The 14,076-nt window shown below is 44.8% G+C and overlaps 1 protein-coding gene across 1 annotated transcript in view; it reads right to left on the bottom strand.

Moving 5' to 3' along the window:
- The window catches only part of kiaa1549lb (KIAA1549-like b), a gene marked incomplete at both ends in the record, with an annotated part of 79,777 nt that overhangs the window by 25,091 nt on the left and 40,610 nt on the right, over positions 1–14,076 (bottom strand). Inside the window, 8 exons of the mRNA XM_083651106.1 lie at positions 1,683–1,718; positions 2,360–2,523; positions 3,247–3,418; positions 3,808–3,959; positions 6,172–6,231; positions 8,952–9,120; positions 11,624–11,757; positions 12,065–12,284. Of these exons, the coding sequence (XP_083507232.1) occupies positions 1,683–1,718; positions 2,360–2,523; positions 3,247–3,418; positions 3,808–3,959; positions 6,172–6,231; positions 8,952–9,120; positions 11,624–11,757; positions 12,065–12,284 (1,107 nt within the window). The remainder of the gene's footprint in view (positions 1–1,682; positions 1,719–2,359; positions 2,524–3,246; positions 3,419–3,807; positions 3,960–6,171; positions 6,232–8,951; positions 9,121–11,623; positions 11,758–12,064; positions 12,285–14,076) is intronic.

Here is a 14,076-nt window from a genome sequence, read left to right as displayed (position 1 = left end):
ATGATGGCGCAACTCTCTTACTAAAAGTACCTCAAAAACAAAATGGCGGAGACAGCTTTTCAGATCCTTGTGAATCGATCTTCGCTTATAACTTTACTAATACTTCGCAGAAAATGATGTTTTGTACAAGAATAGACGCGGGCTAATGTCTTAACCCCTCTCTCGCGCGCCCTCACTCTTAACCCCGCATTTCTAAATAAGACGTAACGTTACTTGGTGTGGGCATATGGCTCTGGTGTCGGGCTTTGTAAAAAGTCCAGGCAAGCGCCAGGATTGGCCAATGTCGACTTCAGTCTCCAGAACGATCCAATCAAATCACCCGCACGTCTATCTTCTTGCTAGAGGTCCCGCCTTACAGTAGTGTTTCAACTTACTCTCAGAATACCATGCCAGTCGGACTTATAGTGTTATTATTATTATATTATTATACTTGGAACCCTTTTATAAAAGCAATATAGCACTCGAGCAGCGTGTGTTGTGGAATATATCCCCCTGCTCAGTTGTTATCCCACTCGGCCTGCGGCCTCGTGGGATAACAACTGATCAGGGGGATATATTTGGCACAACACACTGGCTCTCGTGATATATTGCTTAATTATATCACCATCTGTTACTCCACCTGGAATCAGACTCAAATGTGAAATTGTGAAATTAGCATTTTGCTGGTAATTGATGTAATGAGAGTTTGCAGTAGCCTACATTCAACAGCAGTGTTGAAGTGGCTTTTACTGTAAGAGGTCATGTAAACACACTGGCACCCACATCATAGCTTTTCAGTTGACTGGCAAGTTCAATTTACCCACATACTGTACTAAACATTGGGATGAGTCAAAATATTTTCTAACTTGTTTTATTCTGGGTTCAGTTCAATGAAGTTAGTTTAGACTTAGAGAATGAGTTTACAGTTTCAGGAAATGCATTTTGATAAGAAACTGGAAGTTATGACAAGTGTGTCAGGAATATTAACCCTAACATACATGTCGAACACAGGGAGAAAATGCATGCAAACTGCACACAGAAAGGACCTGGAGCTGACCACGGTTTGAACCCGGGACCTTCTTGCTGTGATGCAACGGTGTTAACCGCTGAGCCACCGTGCCATCTAATCTGACATGGGGGTGTGGAGATTACTGTACGGTACTTTTGTAAGTGGATTGTAATAGCCTTGGTGCAACATTAAATGGAAACAGTTTTCAATCTTCTGGTAGGTCTCGACACAGAACAAACATCACACACACACCTGCGCTCACACTTGAAAATCCATCTACACACACACACACACACACACACACACACACACACACACACACACACACACACACACACACACACACACACACACACACACACACACACACACACACACAAAAGATTCTTCCATTCTATCCTTGGTAAAGCTTAGCCTTTCAAATTTGCCATCTAGAAATTGGTACAAGACAAATAGACATTACTAGCCTTTCAACCAAGAAAATCACACTGTGAAAGATTTATTATTCCACTGTGCAGCTGTATCCTTGTTTTCATGAGAGCAGAAGGATGGATAGAAATCGATCAGAGGTGGTGATGTTTGCCCAGAATCCAGGTCAAATCCCACTGTGGGCACACACAGTTACTGTGAGTCCTCAAGATGAACACACAGATGGGAACTGAGAGGTAACAGAGGGAGAAAGGCATATAGCTACCTGGTGGTAATAGCCCACATCTCTGCGATACGCCATCTGAAAACAGAAGAGGTCATTAGAGGCATTTCACCATTTCATCAGGTTCCATCTCTGACCAGCTTTTTGGTGGTCAGAGACTCACTCTCACTCACTCACTCACTCACTCACTCACTCACTCACTCACTCACTCACTCACTCACTCACTCACTCACTCACTCACTGAAGTGAGTGTATCTGACTATCTTTGTGTGTTCAAGAAGTACAGCAGGACATACTGTACAGACGGAATAAAACAGATTATAAAACAAGTAATATGATAATTTAGTAATCTGCTAATAAACACAGCATAACCTACATACGCAAATTATCCTCACTGCTTAATGACTGCATTTGTCCCATATTGTGTGAATTTTTGCAATTAATTGAATAATAAAAACACATCGGACTCAGTGTGCAAGGTTTCTGGGCGTAACAATGTTTATCGGATGATGGATTAAAAATATATGCATATGAAAAATACGGATTTGGTGTGCATGCATGCACACGCTCACGCACGCGCGCATGCGCACACACACACCCACAATCTGCATACCCACAGATGTATACAATCCTTGGGTGCAACGATAGATAGATAGATAGATAGATAGATAGATAGATAGATAGATAGATAGATAGATAGATAGATAGATAATGTCTACCTTAGCGCGGGGGTTGAGGTTACCAATGGCATCAGCTTTAAAGTCGTTCTTGTTCTTCCTGCACAGAACAGCTGTGATGATGATGATGATGAGTGTTACCACAGCGATGGGGGCCAACACTGCAGCGATGATCCACAGGTTGTTAGGAGGGTTCTTGACCACAGCTGGAAGAAGCAAGCACATTTTCACGATTTCATCATGTGACACCAAGTATATATCAATCAATCATTCAATTAATCAATCTAATCAATCAATCAATCAATCAATCAATCAATCAATCAATCATTCAATTAATCAATCTAATCAATCAATCAATCAATCAATCAATCAATCAATCAATCAATCAATCAATCAAACTTTATTTATATAGGACCTTTCATGCAAGATTGCAATATAAAGTGCTTAACAAAATAAGAAGATAATTATATACAATGCCATCAGGATAATATATAAAGTAAATGTTCAAATCTGTGCATGAGTTATGGCCTCATTAAAGACATGTCTGGCTCATTGAAAGTCTACACTCTCCTGCTAACACATGCAGATGCCTCCGTCACACCCACGCTAACAAGACTGCATGCTGCCCAACCTGATGTACAGTGTGCCTGATTCAACTGTTATGGAGTATGGACAAAAATCTATACTCTCTCTCTCTCCTATGGCCAACTCTGTGTCTCTCTCCCTCTCGCTTCTTCTCTCTCTCAGCACTGCAGCACAAACAATGCCCTGCCTGAAGCAGTTCACAGAGATTACGAAGCAAAAAAGCTTTCTCAACCTTATCTTCTCCTCCCCTCACCCTAGCACCATCTCCTCTGTTGTATTCCAGTCCTCTCTGTCTGTCTGCCTGTCTGTCAATCTCCTTCCTGTTCGATGGATGCCATGCTTACGTTCTGCTTGCAGCTGGACAAAGTAGCCCAGGGTGAGTGCCATGGTCTGAGAGTCCACTGTGTTCAGGACCTTGGCAGCAGACGTTCCCAGTAACGGAACGGCATTTTGCTGGACGTAGTAGGTCATTTCTGCCGGGTTCTTCAAGCCCGTGACCCTCCGGATGCTCACCATCTGATTGGGAAAAGAACAGGGAATGAAATACGGTTGCGTCAGCAATACTGGCTTGGTTATTTTTTTCATGATGTTGCTTAAATTTCAACAAGATGAACAAGCAAATTTGACAAAATGGGCTAAATGTGTGTTTCACTACAAAGTCACCTGAGAGAAAATGCACCATGCAGAGCGCAGCCAACTTTGTAAAACATTCAACCTCGGGCTTGTGCTGAAGAGCAATTAGCCGATAACGAGCTGAAATCTCTATAATTATCAAGGGCTGACCGCAAGTGCTTCTGTGTGCAGAGACGTGCATATCTGAGTGTGTGGTTCAACTTGATCATGAAATATTCATGTTACAAGAAATACGCTACAGTTGTTACTCATTTAGTTTGCAGCTGCTTTACCTGAACAGTGTAGCCGCCTACAGTGGTGGCTCTCCTGAAACGAGTGCCCTGCTGGCCGGCCACCACAAACAGCTCGGCCAGCCGCTGCTCCATCAGGCTGGCAAAGCTTTGGTACTGTCCCTCCAGGCTGGAGTTATCCACATCCTGGATCACTGAGGATGGAAATGAACAAATTAAAACAGGGTGGACAGATGGATAACAGAGAGGAAATAGAAAGAAGAGATAGACAACGAATTATAAGTGGGACGTAAGAAAAGAAAACGCAGTCAAAAGTTCAGGAAAAACAGTAAATGCACTTAAGCAAGATCATTTACGCTAACACTTAAAGGAACAGCTCACCCTAAAATCCAAATGACATATTTTTCTTCTTACCTGCAGTGCTACTTATCCATCTATATCGTTTTGTGTGAGTTGTCTGAGTTTTGGAGATATCGGCCGCAGAGTTTCTGCCTTCTCTCCAATACAATGGAACTGGATGCACTCGGCTTGTGGTGCTCAAAACGGCCAAAACATATATTTGACAAATTCAACAGCAATGTCTCTTTCCAGAAATGATGACCCGGTTACCCGAGATAATGCACAGACCTAGTTGTGTGCAGCTTCATGTAGGAACTAACTAGCATCTAGTGGGTGTAGTTCGGTCTACAGAAACTCCTCACAACAAGGTTTGTGGATTATCTTGAATAACCAGGTCATGGTTTCTGGAAAGAGACATTGCTGTTGAATTTTTCAAATGTATGTTTTTTGTTGTTTTGAGCACCACAAGCCGAGTGCCATCCAGTTCCATTGTATTGGAGAGAAGGCAGACATCTCTATGGCCGATATCTCCAAAACTCAGGCAACTAACACAAGACTATGTAGATAGATGAATAGCCGTAATATGTATTTTGGATTTTAGGGTGAGCTGTCCCTTTAACAGCGGCCTTATTCCCTTACATTACCGTAACCTGTGTGTGGACCCATGGAAAAGTATTAGCAATAACAAATACTGTAGCAATAACAAAAATATTGGTGTACAGTATATTACTTACTACAAGGGTCAGGATGTAACAGCACACTGTAGGTACAAACTGTATTTAAAATACTATAATACTTGAAAAAACTTTCCCATAGGTTACAGGTCAATATTTTAGAATAAAGCCATTGGAAAGTGTAATCTAGCGTTTGAGAGAGAGAATAAAATGGTAGCTAAAGAGAGGAGGGGACGGGAAAGAGGGGGAAATAGATGAAAGCATGGAGGTGCCAGGTGGTGTGTGTATGTGTGTGTGTGTGTGTGTGTGTGTGTGTGTATGTACGTGCGTGCGTGCGTGCATGTGTGTGTGTGTGTGCGTGCGTGCGTCTGCCTGGAAATAAGCTTAATGTTAGAGGTTGGAGAAGCGAGCTTCAGACTACACAAGTTGGTGAAATCTCAAACAAACAAAAGCTCAGGGCACCAACAGCTCATCACACACACACACACACACACACACACCGGAGTCCCAGGTGTGTGTATCAGGTGTATGTATAGTAACAGTCCTGCAACTGCTTCAAGGGGGGACCATCGCTTTGAACGAGGACTTAATTAGTTGTGTTTAGTAAAGGTTAAGAAGCAATAATAATCACGGTCATATATACAGTAGTCCACTCTTGTGAGTGAATCCCGTTACCCTGGGGATGACCTTGCTTTGACTGGGCCTCTCATCGCAGTAAGTGCCGGGTTAAGAGCCTACCTAGTCTGATGTGAAAGGCCCATCCATTACAGCACATGACATGGCACAGTGGATGCCCTTGAACGCTCAGGCATGTGCACATGCTGTACAGTACATGTACTCACATGGAAAGACAACATGACTAACACAGTCCACAAGTCACACACATGAAGGGTTAGATCCTAACCCTAACCCAAAACCATTACCCCCAAGAACTTGGACAGTCTACTTTTATATGACAACATGTATTTACTAAAGTTCCCAAAGATAGTGATCACAATTTCATGGTAGATGGTAAATGTTCGAATTTCAAAATGATGTGGGTACTTTTTTCTTTTTCAGAACCATTAGCAGTAACATGAAATGAAGACAATTTGAGTGTAAAAGTCCAACGAAACATTCCCTTAACCCATTGATGCCTGATGCAGCATTTGTGTGTGTAACACACAAATGAATCTGGGCTCTCTGACTTCTAGCGTTGTGAAATATCATCATGTTTCATTATGCTGAATTAATCATCAAAGATCTCCAAAACAGTGTACAAAGAAGCATGTCAACTCTTTTGTCACATGAAGTAGTGAAGAATGTCTTGAAGGGAAACAATGCTAGGAGATATGGAGACATGATATGGAGGCATACAGCAATATGCAACAAGAAGTCACAATGGCATTCCTACCTGTGATCACCCAGAAGTCTCTGGTAGCTATAGAGGTGTTCAGATTGTGGTACTCCAGCGCTGCAAAGACAGCAAACACAGATAAATCGGCAATCTTTGTATTAGCGAAGTTTCAATCTTTGTATGAACTAGAAAAATGCTAAAACGTATAAAGAAATCAGTCAAAATTATCATCCCACCCAGAAGAGAACTCGCTAGCCGAACATCAGCTGTTTGTTGAGCCGGCCGATTGGATGGAAACTTGTCTTTGCGCAAATGACAACGGTTTTACAGTTTGACGCATTTTCGTCTGTAAAACCCTCAGCTCAGAGCCTCATTATCACTGTGTGTGTGCCAGAAGGATACAGCAGTGAGGAGAGCGTGCAGCCACCTGTGCTCTGGGTGTCTAGTGTGTTCCCTCACATCTATTTCCTGCCCGGCTGAGCTCTTGTGCTGGAGGCTGCTGCAGTGTTTGGGGGGGAATGAATGTACTGTATCACTGGCCTATGAAAGCAGACTCGCTTGCTGAAATCTACACTCAGGCGTGACAGTAAAGAGAGAGAGAGAGAACAGCAACATGCTGTAGCATGTTAATGGCTAGTAGCACTGCGAGCATGTCAGCAGAAATCAGTTGAACACTGCCCACTTTCAATCATCGAGCACTAATCTGTCATGAGCGTTCACATAAGGCTCCACTGTCGTGCGACTGAGATAACCTGCGGGGGATAACCAACCAGAACACAGCATCGATCTGAAGAGCGTATGAACAGGAGGAGAAATCAAATTCAGCAATATAAAACTACGATCAAAAGAGTGCTTGATAATACTGTCTGCAGCACAGCACAGCAAGGATGTCGTTTTATTTGTCAAAAGACAAAATAAACTTTTGACACAGTCTAACGCTACGTTCACACAGGGCACCTATGCCTTGCCTTGCCTCAACCCACGCCTACAGACCTTGAGCTGCACGTGAACCTATCACACGCTTTTGCGATCACACTGCACGCCTATTGCACGCTGAGCCTGAGCCAAGTTACAAGCGCCTCTCCTTCTCTCCCGAGTGTTTTTTTTTGGTCACGTGTGGTCCCGAATTATCATGGGTAGGTAAAATAAATCGGATATATTTAATGTGCTATTGATGCTGGATATGTATAACCAGGTCTCCTGGGTGACTGCTGTCATAGAGAACTGGATGCTGTTGTAGGCTACTAAGTGGATTAACTTTTCATTGTCCATCTTGCTTCTTCGGTCGCTATTCTCTCTCCTGAAGATTTGTTTACCGACGGGGAGAAAGCCCCATGTTATAGCCACCCGTCAATCACTCTCTCTCTCTCTCTCTCTCTCTCTCTCTGCTCAACATTGTTGTAGGAACATCATTTTATTTTGAAATTCAGTTGACTTTGCCATTTCCCACGGATATTGTCGCGTTTTTCCTTAGTGGCTTGACAGAAGAAGTCTGCCTTCACGCGCCTAGTCGGCTTGAAAATAGAACTCAGGCCTAAACGATAAAATCGGCGCAGGTCAGGCAAGGCGTGGGTACACGCAAGGTTCACGCTGAGGCGCCCTGTGTACACAGCCTCATTGACTAAAAAGGACGCCTATTTAAAAGCGTGGGTAAAGGCAAGGCGTAGGCAGGCCTTGGGTGCCCTGTGTGAACGTAGGCTAGAGACGTTGTGTCTGAAGCACAGTCTCACACATACGGCTTGTCCAAAAACGCCCTCACACATTGCCCAAAGACTGAGAGAAGAAACTGTTCTGGGGTGAAAGAGCAACAGTCCGACCTACAGCCGAGCCACGGGGAAGGATGGTGAAAATGACGGGTGGGAATACTCGGCGCTACAAACAACAGTGCTGGAGCGGTGTGAGACTCCGGGCGCCTGGCTGTTATGAGAATCCCACCCTGCTGTTAATTATTTACAGCGATAATTGGCTTTGAAGTGAGGAGCTGGTCAGTGCCAACATATGCCCAGGCCTGCTCACACCTCCCGCCTACGGTGTTATATCATTAATGTCATGGGGTACAAGACAAACAGGGCAAACTCACTGTCTGCCCTCTCTTTCACCTCCTGCGCTTTACACACCTCCCCCTCGCTGTCTAGTTCTCTGCCCTCATCGTATATCCCTGTCTTCCCATTCATATATCATATTCTACTTGCCTCTCCCTCTCCTCTCTCTCCCCCCCTCCTCCTCACCACCCTGCGCAGAGATAATTTGTCTCCCTAACTTAATCCATTCACAACACAAAGTGAGCTTTAACGTAATGTTCATTACCGGGCGCTCCTACTCATCTCGTTTCAAACGCGGTACAGTGAAAACCCAAGCTGCCATCTGCCTGTGTGTTAATGTGGCACCGAGTCATTCCACATGCTGTGCGCTTGTCTGAACCTGAACGTGACCCCCCCCCCCCCCCCCCCCAGATTGTGCTTGACCACTTGAAAGTACAGGTGTAAACGCCCCCCAAGACACATTGAAGACGGATTGCAATCTGATCGGCCAAAAGCACCGCCGGAGGTGGTCAGCGACGCATTGTGTACACATTGAACACAAGTGTAAATGCAATGTGTCCTCTCAATCTGGATACAGCAACTGTATGTGGATTGAGAGGACACCCATTTTGGGTGATCAAATTGCCATCGGATTGCAATCTGATCACCCAAAACGCATGTTAACGCCAGGTGTAAATGAAATCAGGCTAATGTGGTCAAGCAGAATCTGATTGCAATCTGATGTCAGAAAACGCATGTTAATGCCATGTGTAAATGGCCTCATAGATGTATTGCAGAATGGAACATGTCACTTACGCTCTGCGATGACAAGTGGAGGATAGAAGAGGAAGTAGCCCACCAGCTCAGCCGACAGCTGACCCAGAAGGTTTGAGGCAGCGGTGCCATTGAGGAGGACAGTCCCGTTCCTCACAGAGTAGACCAGTGACACAGCAGGAGATCCGGCTATCTGGGAGACACCCAGCATCTTGGAGGGACCAGGAGTGGTACAGGCCCCAGAGAAAGAAGAGGACAAAAAAAAATGCTTCCATGAATTTCATCAGTTGAGCAAAATCATAACTGTTTTGTAAGTGAAAGATCTTAAGAAGACTCTTAACTTTAATAGATGCTACCCATGATGGACTTTAATGCCAGCCAACGTTTTGTTAGAAGAAGTGTGGATGTTTTCAAATGGTGCATACCGGTAGCTCATTTTGGAATGAAACGCTTAAATTATTGTATTGGATCAACACATTAAAAAACCATCAAGAAGTGCAATGGTGGGGAAATTGGCAAGACTTAAGAGTACAAGACTGCAGAAGTGTTGTAATATTAATTTTGTCATCCATGCAGAGCCATAAAATTAGCTTTCGTATAGGCTATGTGTTAATGTGGCAGCTCATTAAAACTGAATACAAAGACTGCACAATCAATTTGCATCTGAGAAGAAGCTCTTTTTTTTTTAAAGGGACAGCTCACCCTAAAATCCAAAATACATATTTTTCCTCTCACCTGAAGTGCTATTTATCCATCTATATAGTTTTGGGATAGTTGCCTGAGTTTTGGAGATATCGGCCACAGAGATGTCTGCCTTCTCTTGAATACAATGGAACTGGATGGCACTCGGCTTGTAGCGCTCGCAAAGCACCAAAAAAAATACATTTGAAAAACTCAACAGCATTGTCTCTTTCCAGAAATCATGACCCGGTTACTCAATATAATGCACAGACTTTGTTGTGAGCAGTTTCATGTAGGAACTATTTTCTTTTGCAATCTCATGTAGGAACTAGCTAGCAGCTAGCGGGTGTAGTTTGGTCAAAAGAAAATAGTTCCTCCATGACAACTGCTCATACATAACAAACCCCCCAGATATCCAACCAGCAGAAACCAATCTCCGTATCAGCTGTGACATACCCAGTAGAGAGAGCCGAAAGGCTGTACAGAAGCTACAGAATGGCAAGGCAGCAGGACCAGATAACATCGGCAGAAGCATTAAAGGCAGATTTGGATAGCACTGTGCGGCTGCTGTATCCACTCTTCGGAAATCTCTTGGAAGGAAAAGAAATACTGTTGGACTGGAGAGAGGGCTTTATCAACAAGCTACCTGAGAAAGGAGACTTGGGTAACTGACTAACTGTTCCAATTACAGAGGGATTACTCTACTCTCTGTTCCAGGGGAAGTGTTCAACAAGACAGAATGAAGGATGCAGTTGACCAACATTGACCAAGAAGCAGGATTTAGGAAGAATCGGTCTTGTGTCGGCCAGATTGCCACACTCTTCGTATTATCATAAAGCATTCAGAGTGGACTTCCTCACTGTATGTCAACTTTGTCGATGATGAAAAGGCGATGGACAGTGTGAATAGGGAGACGCTCTGGAAGCTTTTGAGACATTATGGAGTCCCCACTAAGGTGGTGAACCTCATCAAAAATAGCTATGCTGGAATGACCTGTGTAGTGATACGTGAAAGATAGGTTATCAACCAGTTCAAGATCAAGGTCAGACAGGGTTATCTCCATTCTTGTTTCTACTAGCCATCGACTGGCCACCATCAGCTGCGGGATAAGACCACAACACTTGCAGCTACCTCCTCACAAGTAGGACTTAACATCCATGAGGGAAAGACGAAGATCATGAGGATGATGTCGAACCCATCACACTTGAAGGCAGCGGGCTCGAAGAAGTAGAGTCCTTTACCTACTTTGGGAGTATTATTGACAAACAGGGAGGTACAGAAGCAGGTGTCAACGCAAGAATTAGACAAGGCAAAGACAGCAAAGAACATCTGGTGCTCTAGAGTGATACAGCAACAAACAAAAAAAAATCTTCAACTCCAATTTAAAATCAGTGCTGCTTTATGGCGCAGAGACCTGGAGAATGACAAAGACCACAATCAATAAAATACAAACCTTTATCAACAACTGCCTAAGAAGAATTCTTAATATCCACTGGCCAGACAAGATCAGCAATAACGACCTGTGGACGAGGACACAACACATTACCAGCAGCAGACAAAAATGGGAAGAAAAAGAAAAAGATGGAGCTGGATTGGGCACACACTATGAAAACCAGCGTGAGGCACCACCAGCCAAGATCTGACATGGAACCCTCAAGGGAAGAGGGAAAGAGGCCGGCCAAAGAACACCTGGCAACGGGATCTCCAGGCAGACATCAAGACACTGGGATACACCTGGTATCAGATAGGAAAGAAAGCAAATGACCAAGAACTCTGGAAGCCCCTTCATGATGGCTTATATACTCCAGGATGGGTGTCAGACACAAGTACTTCTCCATTAAAGGTGAATTAGTCTGTCAAGTCTCAGTCTGTGTCAGCCTTGAGATGCATTTGATCCATTGAAACACCACGAGACAAAGAGTACACTACACATCCTTCAATACTGGCATTGCGTTCACCAATATAGCTTTACCTAGCTACAGTAAGGTAACACACGGTGCTAAATGTGGAACATAAAGTGCACTACACAGTACCTGAACAGAGAGCCTGCTGTGGGTGTTGAGTACTTTGGACTGTGCTTCAGAAAACACGTTCTCCAGCCTCTGTTCCATCATCTGGGAGAACCGGCAGGACCGCGGATCATCGCCCACTCCCACAAACCGCAACACTGAAACACGAGATGAGCGCACACACAACACAAGACAGGATCATTACATGTTTTACAAACACATTACTGTCCCATAACATGCCATAAGATTGCATTTCCTCTAGGGGAAGATCGAGAATATGACTAAAAAGAGTGTTGAAGGTCATGAGGACACATTGCAGACTTGTACTGAGCATATTATGTGTCCTAACCCCAATTCTGACCGGGCATGCAATAATACTTCCATGCTCCTCTTATATTAAACGTTTTGTGTTTTGTGGCTGACATGTTTTTCCTCCCTGTTCATCCTGACTCTACACCAGCTGACCTGTTTTCAGCTGGAAGCCAGTGGCTGGGCTGGGTCTCCATAACGCAGCAGGGAGGGGCAGGGCTGTTACCATGGGGATGTACTGCCGCAGGTCTGCAATCAGCCTATCACGGCCGTAGGAGCCCAGGCCCTCCAGCACTACAGAGGGAGGGTAAACCATGTCCCCTCCGGTCACGTGATAGGCCACCGTCATGTTGGGGGAGCCAAACACAGTCTCCACCTGCAAGGCCAGTGCCAGGGAGAAGTGCAAGGGAGAAGTGCAAGGGAGAGAGGGGAAATGACATTCATTTAATTAAACAGGATCAATAGGAGTAGCCAGTCAGTCATACGAGTCAACGAGCTGACCCACGAGATAGTGAACTGTCGTGGATGGACAGGAGCACTTAGATTGTACTTTAGCTACTCGCTAATGAGAGCATAATAATCATAAGGGAGGGTGATTATTGTGGGATAGAGATAGGCAGAGAGAACTGGAAGGGAGAAGAGATGTGAGACACATGGGAGTGACTGTTAAAAGGGGAGTGCGGGGACAAAGACGCCTATGTGTTCATTCAGTTGTTCTCATTCCGAAGGACAAAGCAGAAACACACCGGTCGGTCAACAAGTCCCTGCTTCCATTTTTTCCACGACCGCGTCTCTCATTGAGCGAGCGTGTCGGTGGAGAGAGCGAGAGAGAGTTTGCCTGAGATGAACTGTGCCTGTGTGTGTGTGTGTGTGTGTGTGTGTGTGTGTGTGTGTGTGTGACAGGGTGAGAGAGAGAGACTAGAGAGTTTGCCTGAGATGAACTGTGCCTGTGTGTGTGTGTGTGTGTGTGTGTGTGTGTGTGTGTGTGTGTGTGTGTGTGTGTGTGTGACAGGGTGAGAGAGAGAGAGAGAGAGAGAGAGAGGGAGGGAAGGGAGGCAGACGAGAGAGAGGGGGGGGAGGGAGGGAGAGAGAGGGGAGGCAGACGTAGCAACACAGGGTGTGTGTGTGTGTGGGAGAGGTGAAACCATTCACGTCTGTCATCTAACCCCGACTGAATGGCCGTGGTGACAGAGCGATCCACACTGGACCTACAGTCTGAGCGGACTATAGCAGCTTGTTATGAGCTCTGCGACGAACAGAGCCTTTTATTATCGCTGCATCCTCTCAGGCTTTGCCCGTGTGAAGCTGTTATTGAGATATTGCATTTCACTAAGTCGCTGGCTGGTAACACACACACACACACACACACACACACACACACACACACACACACACACACACACACACACACACACACACACACACAGACACACACACACACACACACACACACACACACACAGACACACACACACACACACACACACACACACACACACACAGACACACACACACACACACACACAGACACACACACACACACACACACACACACACACACACACACACACACACACACACACACACACAGACACACACACACACACACACACACACACACAGACACACACACACACACACACACACACACACACACACACACACACACACACACACACACACACACACACATACACACACACACATACACACACACACACACACACACACACACACAGACACACACACACACACACACACACACACACACACACATACACACACACACATACACACACACACACACACACACACACACACACATACATACACACACACACCGCCAACGGATTAACCCAAGGGATCTCATCTCAGTCATTTTGGGCATGCCCCTGGTTTCCTGTCACTCAATCACCTTTACTGCCAACGTTTAACATGTGAGACAATATCAATCTAATATGTAATATACGTATTTAAAAAATAAGTACACATGTTTTCAAATGGTAGAACAAAGAGGATATACGCGCCGGATACGCCTGGATATTCCTCGCATCAGCCGACAAACATTGCAGAACCGGTGCCTCTCAGAAAATGGACAGAGTGATCAAAGACGAAGGATGAATTCCGGAGCACACGGTCAATTTCAGCAATTTATTGTGGCGCAAACA

This window comes from Poromitra crassiceps (genome assembly GCF_964638095.1).
Source record: "Poromitra crassiceps genome assembly, chromosome: 14".
Taxonomy (NCBI): domain Eukaryota; kingdom Metazoa; phylum Chordata; class Actinopteri; order Beryciformes; family Melamphaidae; genus Poromitra; species Poromitra crassiceps.
This window is presented reverse-complemented; position numbering and strand designations above follow the sequence as displayed.